General features: G+C 47.3%; 1 protein-coding gene across 3 annotated transcripts in view; it reads left to right on the forward strand.

The window, feature by feature from the left end:
• Positions 1-13,821, forward strand: part of ALDH1L1 (aldehyde dehydrogenase 1 family member L1) — a 130,437-nt gene that overhangs the window by 40,849 nt on the left and 75,767 nt on the right. For all 3 annotated transcript variants that reach the window (XM_042912831.1, XM_042912845.1, XM_042912835.1), the window contains exons 2-7: positions 5,521-5,672; positions 7,973-8,207; positions 8,975-9,140; positions 10,929-11,030; positions 11,867-11,956; positions 12,900-13,037. In XM_042912831.1, the coding sequence (XP_042768765.1) occupies positions 5,546-5,672; positions 7,973-8,207; positions 8,975-9,140; positions 10,929-11,030; positions 11,867-11,956; positions 12,900-13,037 (858 nt within the window). In that variant the 5' untranslated portion in view covers positions 5,521-5,545. The remainder of the gene's footprint in view (positions 1-5,520; positions 5,673-7,972; positions 8,208-8,974; positions 9,141-10,928; positions 11,031-11,866; positions 11,957-12,899; positions 13,038-13,821) is intronic.

A 13,821-nucleotide genomic window follows, 5' to 3' on the forward strand; every position in this document is an offset into this window, starting at 1 on the left:
CATATAGATGGATCTTGTTTTATCCATTCTGTTACTCTCTGTCTTTTAATTAGAGCATTGAGTCCATTGACATTTAGAGTGAGTACTGAAAGATATGAATTTATTGCCATTATGATGCTTGTAGAGTTGGAGTTTCTGGTGGTGTTCTCTGGTCCTTTTTAATCTTTGTTGCTCTTGAGATATATATTTATCTTTTCTCCCCTCAGAGAGTCCCCCTTAAAATTTCTTGCAGGGCTGGTTTAGTGGTCACAAACTCCTTTAATTTTTGTCTGGGAAACTTTTTATCTCTCCTATTTTGAATGACAGCCTTGCTGGATAAAGAATTCTTGGCTGCATATTTTTCTGATTCAGCACACTGAATATATCCCGCCACTCCTTTCTGGCCTGCCAAGTTTCTGTGGATAGGTCTGCTGCAAACCTGATCTGCCTTCCCTTGTAGGTTAGGCACTTTTTTTTCCCTTGCTGGTTTCATGATTCTCTTCTTACCTGAGTATTTTGTGAATTTGACTATGATATGCCTTGTTGATGGTCAGGTTTTGTTGAATCTAATGGGAGTCCTCTGTGCTTCCTGGATTTTGATGTCTGTGTCTTTCCCCAGGTTAGGAAAGTTTTCCGCTATGATTTGCTTATATAACCCTTCTACCCCTATTTCTCTCTCTTCCTCTTCTAGGACCCCTATGATTCTGATGTTATTCCTTTTTAATGAGTCATTGATTTCTCTAATTCTTAAATCATGCTCTTTTGCCTTAATCTCCCTCTTTTTTTCTGCTTCACTATTCTCTATAAGTTTGTCCTCTATATCACTGATTCTCTTTTCTGCGTTGTCCATCCTTGCCGCCGCTGCATCCATCCATGATTGCAGCTCAGTTATAGCATTTTTAATTTCATTCTGGCTATTTTTTACGTCTTTTATCCCTGCATAAAGGGATTCTAATCTATTTTCAACTCCAGCTAGTATTCTTATTATCGTGATTCTAAATTCTGGTTCAGACATCTTGCTTGTATCTGTGTTGGTTAAATCCCTGGCTGTCGTTTCTTCGTGCTTTCTTTTGCAGTGAATTCCTTTGTTTTGTTATTTTGAAGGGAGAAAAGGAATGACGTAGAAAAATTAAAATTAAAAAAATTAAAATTAAAAAATTAACCCCCCGCCCCCCCACAAATCGAATAAATGATGCTAGATCCTAGGTGTGTTTTGGTCTGGGTGTTGAAAGTGGTTTGACAGATTAGAGAAAAAAGGGGAGGAAAAAGGAAAAAAAAAGGAAATCATTTGAGAATTTCAAAAAATGAATACACTGAAGTAGACTAAAATGAGATGATGGAAGTAAAATAAAATTTGAAAAAATATACACAGAAGTAAAGAATATAATAGAAAAAATTAAAGAAATATTTTTATTAAAAATTAAAAATAAAAATGAATTTTTTCTTTTTCTGTATTCAAGAGAAAGAAAAGAAACAAAAAAAAAGAAAAAGGAAAAAAGGAAATCATTTGAAAATTTGAAAAAGTAAATACACTGTAGTAGACTAAAACAAAATGATGGAAGTAAAATAGAATTTGAAAAAATTTACATAAAGGCAAAAAATATAGTAAAAAATTAAAGAAAAATATTTTTAATAGAAATTGAAGGTAAAAATGAAGTTTTTCTCTTTCTGCTTTCAAGAAAAAGAAAAGAAACAAAAAAGAGTAAAAAAAGAAAAAGAAAAAAAGCAATTGTTTGAAAATTTGAAAAGATCAATACACTGAAGTAGACTAAAATAAAATGGAAGTAAAATAGAATTTGAAAAAATTTACACAAAAGTGAAAAATATAGTAATAAAAGTTAAAGAAAAATATTTTTAATAAAAATTTAAAATTAAAATAAATTTTTTCTCTTTCTGTATCCAAGAAAAAGAAGTGTAAAAGAGAAAAAAAAGAAAATTGAATAGATGGACCTGCTAACAGATTGAAATAGGACTGAAATTACTTTCTTTTCCCCTAAAAGTCAGTCTATGTAGTGCTTTATAGTCCATAAACTAAGCCAGCGGTGAGACTTGTGTTCCTGAAGAGTGAAGTTGGCCCAGTTGGGCAGGGCTCAGTGTAACGGCTCCGATTTCCACTAGATGGTGCTGGTAGCCTACTGGGGTGGATTGTTGTGGCGCTCATAGGTGTGTATGCGCATGGGCAGGGGTGGTGAAAATGGTTCCACCCAGCTACCCAGTCTGTTCTCCCAGATCAGCAATCACGCACCTGCCCTCTGTCTTCAGTTTTCATCCACTCCCTGCTTTTTCACTCTTTGTGACCAGGCCCCAGGCAGTACCTCTCTCCTGAGTTTTGTCTCAGATGCAGCTGCTTTCCCCAGCCCCTTACTTCCAAAAGACTGTGGCTTTGACCTGTCCTGCCCCTCTGCAGAAGGGTCTCACCAATCAATGGCCAAATGCTGGTTGCACCCAGGAACACCTGCTGGACCCTTCTGCTGCTGGTGCCCCAACACTGTGGCCAGGTGCCAGCCCACCCCAGAAAAAGTTCATGAGATAGTGTAGCAGCAGCATTTCAGGGATTATGGAAGATCACAACACACATCTGGCACTAGGCTTCACCCTTAATGACCTTGTTCCAGCACCAGCGAATGTGGCCATTTTCTGGGAACCTCTGGGACCAGGTGGCTTCAACAGTCTCTACCAAATGTCTTTCCAGCAGTGGAACCGCTTTTCCCCGTGTGGCCCAAGATCCTCCCTGATCCCACTCTGTTCCTGGGGATTTGCCCTTCCCTCCAGAGCACTGCCAGATATCGAGCTGTGGAGTTGCAGACTTTGCACTCTCCTTGTTTAGTCTTAATGGAATTTAAAACCCTCTCCTTTCTCCTTTCTCCCTTTTTAGTTTAGTCCCTGCAGCTGTTTCCAATTTTCCACTTTATCTCCAGCTGCTTTTGGGGAGGGGTGCTTTTCCCATATTCTCTCCCCACTCCCCAGTCTCCATCCTCTCTCTGCTAGCAAAAGCACCTCCCTTCCTCCACCTCTTGCTCCCCAAGTTCACTTCTCTGCACCACGTACCTGCTGAATTCTGTGGTTCAGGTTGTGCAGATTGTTGTGTTAATCCTCCAGTCAGTTTTCTAAATGTGTAGGATGGTTTAGTGTTGGTCTGGCTGTATTTCATGGACGCGAGACACACAAAAAACTTCCATGCTGTTCTGCCATCTTGGCTCCTCCTCCATCCATAATTTCTTTATCCATTCATCAGTTGATGGACATTTAGGCTCTTTCCATAATTTGGCTATTGTTGAAAGTGCTGCTATAAACAACATGCTTAAACCTTGAAAACATTATGCTAAGTGGAATAAGCCAGGTACATGATTTCACTTACATGTGATACCATGTATGGGCAAATTTACAGAGACAGAAAGTAGATTGGAGGCCAACAGGGGCTACTGGTGGCTAATGGAAAGTTACTGCATAATGAACATAGAGTTTCTGTTTGGGGTGATGAAATAGTTGTGACACTTACACAATACTGTGAATGTAAAAGAGTTCTGAACTGCACATTTAGAAATTATTAAAATGGCAAATTCTCTATTACATATTTGTTACCATTATTACAAAACTTTTTAAGGTATAATAAACACAAAGATAGACAAACTGACAATGGAACAGAATACAGGCCCAGAGATAGATTTACTCATATATGGTACTGGAAAAATATCTCTGGACTTCCACTTCCTGCTATACACAAAAAATTCTAGCAGAATTGCATGCAATGAAATATAAAACGTAAAATAATAAAGTTTTTTCTAATACCTCTCTTTTTAAAATTAACACTTTATTTTTTAGAGCAGTTTAACGTTTGCTGGAAAATTAAAGGGAAGGTACAGAGATTTCTTACATCTCCACTGCCTTCTGCCACACACAGCACCCCCCCATCCCAACATCCCCCACCAGAGTGATACATTTGTTACAGTTGATGAACCTACGCTCACACAGTGTCACCCAGAGTCCATAGTGTACATTGGGGTTTACTCTTGGTGTTGCATGTTATATGGGTTTGGACAAAAGCATAATATACGTACTCATCATTATGGGATCACACGGTGTTTCTGCTGCCCTGAACATCCTGTGCTCCACCAGTTCATCCCTTTCCTCTTCTCCAACTCCTGTAGCCACTGATTTTTATTGTGTCCAATAAAAATTGGGGTTTTGCCTTTTCCAGAATATCATAAAGTTAGAGTCCTACATTATGTGGCCTTTTAAGAGTGACTTTTTTTCATTTGATAATATGCATTTAAGATTCCTCCATGTCTTTTCATGGCTTGATAGCTCATTGCTTTTCAGTCCTATTGTCTGAATGTCCCACAGTTTATCAATCCATTCACCTACAGGAAGACACTTTGGTTGCTTCCAAGTTTTGGAAATCATGAATAAAGTTGCTATACATATCCATGTGCAGGTTTTCGTGTGTATGTAAGTTTACAACTCCTTTTGTAAAGACCAAAGAGTGTGGTTGCTAGATCATATGGTAATGGTATGTTTAGTTTTGTGAGAAACTGCCAAAATGCCTTCCAAAGTGACTGTGTCATTTTGCATTCCATCAGCAATGTGCGAGAGTGCATCCATTGTTTACTTCACAAATCGTTCCTTCGATGTTGTATCTAAAACTCACTGTATAACCAAGGTGATGAAATTTTCTTCTGTGTTACCTTCTAGGAGTCAGAATTTTGCATTTCACATTTAGGTCTGTGATGTATTTTGAGTTAACATTTGAAAAGGGTGTAAGGTCTGTGCCTGGATTCACATTTTTGCATGTGGATGTCCAGTTGTGCCAGCAACATTTGTTGAAAAGCTCTCTTTCCTCCATTGAGTAGACTTTGCTCCTTTGTCAAACAATAAAGATTTTAGAAGACAGAGAGAACTTCTTCATGAACTGGCAGTAGGCAACAATTTCTTAAGTAGAATACAAAACCCACTAATCATAAAGGGAAATTTTGATAAAGTGTACTATGTGAAGTTTAAGAACCTGTGTTCAGGGACGCTTGGGTGACTCAGTCAGTTAAGTGTCTGACTTCGGCTCAGGTCATGATCTTGCAGTTTGTGGGTTTGAACCCCATGTCGGGCTCTGTGCTGACAGCTCAGAGCCTGGAGCCTGCTTCAGATTCTGTGTCTCCCTATCTCTCTGCCCCTGCCCTGTTCTCTCTCTTTCTCTCAAAAATGAATACATATTTAAACAATTAAAAAACATATATCTCAGGGGACTCAACTCTCAGTGTTCCATGCCAACTTGGGAAGTTTCAAGGAGGAATCCCTAATTCTCCAATCTCCATGCAACTCACCTACTGTGGCATCTAAAATCCATCCCTTGCAGAACTTTCTCCTCTGGTCCCTTTCACAGTAGCGACTCTCTGCAGCATCCTGATACTCAGGGAGCCCCAGAGATAACCCCTAGTGGTTGAGGAGGGCAGGGTGGCCAAGGTGCTGTGCAGCTGCCCACTTGGACTAGGGTTGGCTCTCCGAAGCCAGTGAGCCCTGTCTAATGCTGCAGTCTTATTCCATCCCCAGATCCTTCTGACAGATCCCTGCTGCCATGAAGATCGCCGTGATTGGGCAGAGCCTGTTTGGCCAGGAAGTTTACTGTCACCTGCGGAAGGAGGGACATGAGGTCGTGGGCGTTTTCACTGTCCCAGACAAGGATGGAAAGGCGGATCCCCTGGGTGAGTGGGTGGCCCAAGAGCAGGGAAAGGGGGTGCCTGGGCAGGCAGGTAGCAATGGGTGGTGGGTGGGAGCAGAAGATTGCAGGGTCTTGTGTTGTTTGTGGGCATCCCTGGCTGGAGGCAGCTGTACATACTCCACCTTGAATCCTGCTCAGGCACCAACTGGCTGCTGGGATTTTCTGGAACAAAGTAAAAGTCCCTTCCCCACCTGATCATGGGGTGGGGGTTGTGTCCTGGAGAAGGGACATGGAGAAGCCTGGCCTGCTCCCAGGGCCCTGCTCTCTGACTATTCCAGGCTTCTCTGACCCCAGCATCAGGCTCTGAAAGGGCTGCTAGGTCAGTGTTCTCAGATATGAATGTGCACCATATCCCCGTCACTGGGAGTGCCTGTTATGCCCAGTCCTGAGCCCTGCCCTGGGAGTTTGTTTAGAGAGATGGGTGGGGTCTGAGAATCTGCATTTCTAACAAGTTCCCAGGTGAGGCTGAGCCTCTGGCTCTTGGAAGAGCCAGTTTGACAATCACTAGCCTCTGGGCTGGGAACATCAGCAGCACAGCGGGAACCCAGGGGAGGAAGGAGGGGTGCTCAGCTCAAATGAAAAGACCCTCCGGGGACATTCATAAGTCCTTCTTGGGCCAGATGGATGCAGAATATAAAGTGGGGCTTAAAAATGGAAGGCCAGGGGCGCCTGGGTGGCTCAGTCGGTTAGGCCTCCGACTTCAGCTCGGGTCACGATCTCACGGTCCGTGAGTTCGAGCCCCGCATCCGGCTCTGGGCTGATGGCTCAGAGCCTGGAGCCTTCTTCTGATTCTGTGTCTCCCTCTCTCTCTGACCCTCCCCCGTTCATGCTGTGTCTCTCTCTGTCTCAAAAATAAATAAACGTTAAAAAAAATTTAAAAAAAAAATGGAAGGCCAGATTGGGAAAGGAGACTTGTGGGGCTGGCCAGGCACAGGGGTATGGTTCATAGAAATAATCTCTCTAGACTGAAAAGCGTAGGCTGACCCGTGGAACCAGCTCCAGTATCATCCTGATGCTAGCCAGTGCACACTCTTGGACTTGACCCCAGTGTGATCTGTGATACAACCTGAACTCACCACAAAATGAACCCTGATACCAGCCACTAAGTGACCACTGATACCAGTCTATGAGTCTGGACCCAGATGGAGCCTGGGTGGGGCTGCTACTTGACCCTGACCTTGGATGTCTTGCAGAAGTATTCCTTGGTCATAGCGTGGACAGCTTTTGCAAGCACAGTCCAGTCGGCTCCCTTTATCCCACATTCCCTCAACGTCCCCAAATGCAGGGCAGAGGCAGAGGGGGCTACAGAGTGGGTCAGGTCTAGTCGGGGACCCGTTATCAGGATGGATGTTCTAACGGAGAACCCAGGATAGGGATGTGTTCATTATGTGCTGAAGAGGGGCAGGCAAAAGGGAACTCCAAGCTATCAGGGTAGTGAATGCAGCTGGCAGCTGCCACTTCCCAGGCTGGGGAAGTAGAAGGAAGCTGTGGCTTCTAAATCTCGGAAGCTTGGGGCTGGAATTCAGACCCATGAGGACTGCATGGTGCTCCTAGGTGTTGGTAACTGGGCAGGTGCAGGTGGGGGTGCTTGCAAGCTGAGACCCAGACTTTGGAAGGCAAACATGGTGGGAGGAAAGTGTACGTTTGGGTAATTCTGCAGATGTTGGGAAAACGGCAAATTAATCCAGCTGCTCCTCTGGGAAAGCACTGCTGCAGCTGGGGTTAAGAAGTGAGGTGGCATGGTTGGGTGGGGCTCTCAGGACAGGAACCTGACAGAAAGGAGCAAACCCCACCTCCCTCACTTTCGCCTTCCCCTCAACCTTTTAGTGTCCCTCCATCACCCCTTATTGGCAGTGCTTGACAGGGAGTATTTGACGAAGCAGGAATGCAGTTTGTAGGGTCCCAGCTGCCATCCCAGAAAGTGGTTGAAGGGTGGAGGACAGAAGCTTGGGGACAGCATGGCGAGGCTTTGGGAGGGGTGAGGAGAAGAGCTTAGCCTTCAGGGGTCAGACAGGAACCTGGGAGAGCAGGGAGCTCAGATGCCTTGGTGGTCAGCAGAAGTGAGTCCAGGCAGAGCAGCCACTGCAACCTTGCCCTTGGCCAGTGCTGTCCCCTGGGTTGTGTTCCCTCTGTGCTGCCCAGTGGAGTCCCGCTGGGCAATGGGGAAGGGCGGGAGGGACAGGCTGGGAAAGAAGATGTAGGAGTCACTTTGCTGGGAAGGCAGTGGTGGCTGTGGGTGGATGGTTGCGAGGAGGGGCCGGTTTCTCACCTGCTGTTCCACAGGCCTGGAGGCCGAGAAGGATGGAGTGCCAGTGTTCAAGTTCCCCCGCTGGCGGGTGAAAGGACAGGCTCTGCCCGATGTGGTGGCGAAATACCAGGCTTTGGGTGCCGAGCTCAACGTCCTGCCTTTCTGCAGCCAGTTCATCCCCATGGAGGTCATCAATGCCCCCTGCCACGGCTCCATCATCTACCACCCAAGTCTGCTCCCCCGACACCGAGGGGCCTCGGCCATCAACTGGTGAGACAGGGCAAAACCACCCCCATCTGCCAAGAAGTCATCCTCCCCTAACCCACAACTTTGCTCTGGGGCCACAGAACAGGCATCATTCAGGGGCCCCTCCTGTGCTGCCAGATGGCATCCACATGGCTGACTGGTGAGATGTTCTCAGTAGTGCCAAGAGTGCCAGAGAGAATCAGGGACAGACCTTGCTAAGTGCTCTGGGTTCCTACAGTCAACTGTGAAGTACACACATCAGTGGTCCCACCCTGGCAGGCAGGGTCACTGGGACAGAATGGGTTAAGGGACTCGCCCAAGGGTACCAACCCAGGGAGTGTGACCAGAGGCCTGCTTGAACCCACACCCACTGCCAGTACACAGCAGCGTCCTACTTGGAAAGGGATAGAGATGGAGTAAAAGGTCATCTGAAAAAGATGGTTTGACATGGTAAGTGCTAAAGGGACAAATGGAACCATGTGACTGATGGTGCAGTTTAGCTGGGTGATCAGCAAGGGGAGGCATCTGAGCTGGGAAGAGCAGGGGTTTGTAGCCAGACTGAGATTCAGGCTCACCGACCTCAGGGTCAGACTCCCTGACCTCCTTGGTTATGTCTTTTCACTTCTTAGACCTTAGTTTCCTTATCTGTAAAAGGGGCATATAATGTCTGTGATACCTGTTGGGGTATTATGTCACATCAAGCATATAGGGCTTTTACCACAACACTTAGCAGGTGCTAGGTGCTCCCGGATTGCCCCCTAGACTCAGGCTTTAAAACTTGTGCTCCCTAGGACCCTTATTCATGGAGACAAGAAAGGGGGTTTTACCATCTTCTGGGCAGATGACGGTCTGGACACTGGGGACCTTCTTCTCCAGAAGGAGTGTGAGATCCTCCCGGATGACACCGTGAGCACTCTATACAACCGCTTCCTCTTTCCTGAAGGCATCAAAGGGATGGTAAGGGCTGGGAAGTGGCCATGCCATATGTGGGCCTCCCCTTACTGGTATCCAGGCCCAGCCTGCCCCCTAGGCTCTTTCCCCATTTCCAGGATTCTAGAGGGAGAGAGCTCTCAAAGAGGCAGGATTAGGGCATACAATGTATTGTTGTTAGGCAAGACTCTTGCTTACAACTGACTGAACCCAATTCGGAAAGCTTATCCACAAAGGGAACATTTTTGGCTCATTTAATATAGAAGACAAAAGACAAGGATGGTGCCAAGCATGGCTGAGTCCAGAGGTAGAAGCCATGTCTTAGGATTCTGTATCTTTGCCTTCCTTCTGATTCTACTTTTCTCTCTTTGATGAGCTTCATCTTCAGGTGGGCTGCCCTCAAATGAGAGGAAAAGTAGTCACTGATGGCTTGAGGCTTTTGCCTCTGGATTCCAAAGGAAGAAAAACCCTCTTTCTCACAAAATTCCTGAATGAAAAATCAGAGAAGCCCAACTGTAGTCATATAGGTTAAGTTGTCTGCAGGAGACAGGGTTCTGTTATCAGAGCAAGACAGACAAGAAGGACTGATGTCAGACACAATTGTGGTTGGTACAGCAGGCAGGCCCCATGGGACCTGACCCCTTAGGGACTGGTGTGTCTGTGTGGCTGCTGGTGGTGGAGCCAAAGGAAGCCAGCCAGAGTTGACCAAAAGGCAGAGACACACATGAACTTCTGGTTGGTTCCAGCAGCAGTCAGGAGTCAAAGAGGAGGCTATCTCAGAGAGGAGAACATTCCCTGTTTGGGAGTAGCGATAAGCAGAGCAATGATGTGAGAGTGCTCACTGCTGCCCAGATGTCAGCCATCTTTTATTTTTCGTGTATGTCAAACAAGATGCCTCTTGTATTCCCTCCCATGGAGTCCACCTGCTTACAAAAATAGTGAACAAAGTAGACTTGCTGGAGATTTGATAGGAGAGACAGAGAAGGGGCTTATCTGACATATCCCACAGGAAACAACTTTAGTGGTTTAGAGCTAGCTGTGCCATCCAATATGACACCTGTTAGTCACATGCACCTATTAAATTCACTAAATTGAATTCTAATTAAAAATTGAGGTCCTCAGTTCCCATAGCTACCTTTCAAATCCCCAGTACAGGAACTACACTGGCTGATGGCCACTGTATTGGACAGTTCTGACACAGAACATGTCCCTCATCCAGAACGTTCTGCTGGGCAGTCCTGCTTTAGATGTTTCTGACATTCTCATCACTTCTTGGTTTGGGTATCTCTGGGAGTCCCCCCAGGACCCCCTCAGGATGGACCTAGGCTCCTTGTCTCTCCTGCCCACTTCCCTGATTCCTTCTTCAACAATCTCCCCTTTTCCTTCACAGAAAAACAGCTTCCTGCTTAATCTCAGACCTCCAAACACCTCATGGGGCTCAGAATCCATTCCCCTTAACAGACAGGGAAGGTTTTAGATGAAAATATGGGAATTGTGTTTGTTACATCTGTATAGGGCTTTGTAGTTTATATAATCTAAGTTCTCAGAAGGTATAAGATCTTCTATATAATCTTCTAAAACTGTGTTTGGTAGAGATGGCAGGGTTTTGTACTCCTCCTTCAGATTGGAATTAGATTCAGACTAACTGTACCCATTCCTATCAGGGATATTCCTTGGGTACCCATGGAGTACCTGGCATGGGGCCAGGCAAGTCTGGTCAGTGTGGGGCTGAGTCCAGGTTCATGGTGAACCCAGGGCCTGGGAGTGAGGGGAGGGTTGTAATGCTGGGGATGCCAACTGACCTGGTCTCCTCAGGTGCAGGCTGTGAGGCTGATCGCCGAAGGCAAAGCCCCCAGACTCCCCCAGCCTGAGGAAGGAGCCACCTACGAGGGCATTCAGAAGAAGGAAACAGCCAAGGTGAGTGCAGAGCCCTGCCCACCCCAAAGGCTGCCCGTGCATGTGCTGGGGTGCAGAGGGTGTCCCAGGGAAACTGGGGTTTAGGCTTACTAGCCAAGCTATAATTGTTTAAGGCCTGAAGAGAGAACAGCCCACGCAGGAGAAGTGTGAGCGAAGTTCCTGTGACACCTGGACAGGCAGGCAACAGGGTGTGTTCTGGGTTGTTCTCTGTTCCCCTTTAGGAAGAATGGACAGGCAGGGTCTCCAGGGAGAAGAGCTGAGGTGGGGCAGTGTGTAAAACATCAGCCACAGTGCTGGAAGTCTCTAAGATGAGATCTGAGAAGTAATTCAGTTTCTCAGAGCTACTGCAGCTTTGGGCATGGGGAAGCTTATGGGCTGTACCTCTGATCAGGGCTTATGGGGTGCATAGGGGTCTTTGTGAGCCCTGCAAGTGAGGAGAAGCTGTTGGGGGGCCTATGGGATGAGCCTGCACTCTGCTGGGGAGTCTGTGTCAGGCCTTGGCCACCTTAACTGAGTGTTATCTTCCCCAATCATCCTCCTAAAGTTTACACAACCAGTGAAAGTCTGGGGTCAGAGAGCACCCAGAGCTGGGGTACCAGAGAGAGGCCTGTTCCAGCTCAGGGACTCAGACCAGTGCCCAACAGGAAGCCAGATGTCCCAGCTCATTCCCCAGGGCTCCTCTCAGTCAGGGTTCATCAGGGTGCAGGACAGGTTGGGGAGGGTGGGAAGTGGGAGGTTGGAGGGTGGTGGGGAAGGGAAGGAGAGAACAGGTGTGTTGTCTGGATGGCCAAGGAGTGGGGAAGAGACTGGCTGAGCACACATGTCCTGTCCAACAGATCAACTGGGAGCAGTCAGCAGAGGCGATTCATAACTGGATCCGAGGGAACGACAAGGTGCCAGGCGCCTGGACAGAGGCCTGTGGGCAGGTGTGTTTGTACTTGGCTAAGATTGGGTTGGATGCACTCGTGTGCCCTACTATCAAAATATGTCTGAACTGGCTGTCAAAGAGTCACTGCCTAGACCCCCAAACCCACCCAAGTGCCCCCAGTCACCTCAGTCCCTCTCCTAGGACCATTAGATCCGTCCACCATCTGGTGGCTGAAGGATAAAGTTCCAGCACAGCTCAAGGCCTCTGGATCCCTGCAACAGCTCTGGGTTCAAGCTATGTTGGTTGTAAAATATTTTGACTCCCACCCATGGGCTTGCAGAGATCCTAAGTCCAGCTGTGACCTTGACTTGGTCCCAGTGGGGCGGAGTACCATGCTCAGGCTAGGGCTTGGGCAGTGGGCAGTCCAGATACTGCAGATGGTGAGCCCTGGCACTTACAAGCTCTCAAGAGGTATGGGGATTTGGCAGGACCGTCATTGGGAACAATCTGCTCCCCACAGAGGGCAGTCTTGTTCTCCACAAAGCCTCAGACTGTCCAAACCCCTGACTGCTGACCAACTCCCCAGACCCCATCCATGAGTCTCTCTGCTCCCCCCATCACCACAAGATTCTATGCAATGTGACCAGTGCTTAGTGGCATCCCCAGGGTACTCTGTGATGCCTTGGGCAGATTTTCTCCTAGTGTCTGTCCACCTGAGGTCTGAGGCCAGCGGCCAATACATAGGATCCTAGGGACACATAGAACTTGAGGGCTCCCTGAGGACTCTGGGGCTCTTCCAGGTCTTGTTTGTGCTACTGGAGGCAGAGTCCTAGGGGTCGCCTAGGACTAGTCTTGTGTTGTGGCTGCCCTAGCTGCCTCTCTCCTCCCCCTAGCCATGCCCAGCTCCCTTTCATCCCCTTAGCCCTGTTCAACCTTGCCTGGAATGCCAGCAGTGGGGGCCTCTTTCATCTACCATCTTTTGGTTTTCCTGTCCTCAACAGAAGCTGACTTTCTTCAACTCAACACTAAACACTGAAGGCCTGGTGCCCGAGGGAGAAGCCTTGCCTATCCCAGGAGCCCATCAGCCGGGGATAGTCACCAAAGCGGGACTCATCCTTTTCGGGAATGATGACAGAATGGTAATGGTTCTGCTATGGGTCACATGTCTGTACTTTAGGCTTCAGGTGACACACACATGTCCAGGTGCTCAGCCCTGGCAGTTAGACCCCAGGCTACTCTGGAGAAAACATGGTAAAGTGAGACCGCAGGCTCCAGGAAAACCCCCGGAAAACCCCTTGCTTGCACCCAACCCACTTCCCTGTTCGGGGAAGGCTGGCCCCTTGCTCTTTGTGACCAGGTCCCCCAGCCAGAGTTGGGTGCCTTGTGAGAGTATCAGAATCAGGGAGAGGCTCTGTGCTGGGAGCCCTGAATTTGCAACCTCCTTTCAGTCCAGCAGAGTGTCCAGGTGCCGCTGGGTGTGGTGACTGAATCTCTGTGCCTCAGTTTCCTTCTTTCTGAACAGGGACATCATCGTGAGAACCTCTGGAGCCATGCCAGGCAAACAACATGCCCTGACTCATGTTAGCAGACTCCACGACTCTGAGTAACAGCTACTATTTATGCAGTGCCTTCTGTGTGCCTTAGCACTATTTTAAAACAATTTAGATCTATTAAATTTGATTTTCCTAACAACTATATGAGATATGTATTAATATTATACCCATTTGCCAGCAGAGAAAACTGAAGCAAAGAGGTTTAAATAACCCTCCCAACATCACCAAGTTAATTTGTGGCAGAGTGGGGATTCAAGCCTTAAAATTCTGGCTCTGATGCCCAGGTTAATACTCCCTCTGTACAGTGGTTGGGCAGGTCTGGACTTTAAGATACTGGGGGCAGGGAAGGAGTACAAGCAGGGGTCTCCAA

The sequence above is a fragment of the Panthera leo genome, chromosome A2 (genome assembly GCF_018350215.1).
Source record: "Panthera leo isolate Ple1 chromosome A2, P.leo_Ple1_pat1.1, whole genome shotgun sequence".
In the NCBI taxonomy this organism is placed as follows: domain Eukaryota; kingdom Metazoa; phylum Chordata; class Mammalia; order Carnivora; family Felidae; genus Panthera; species Panthera leo.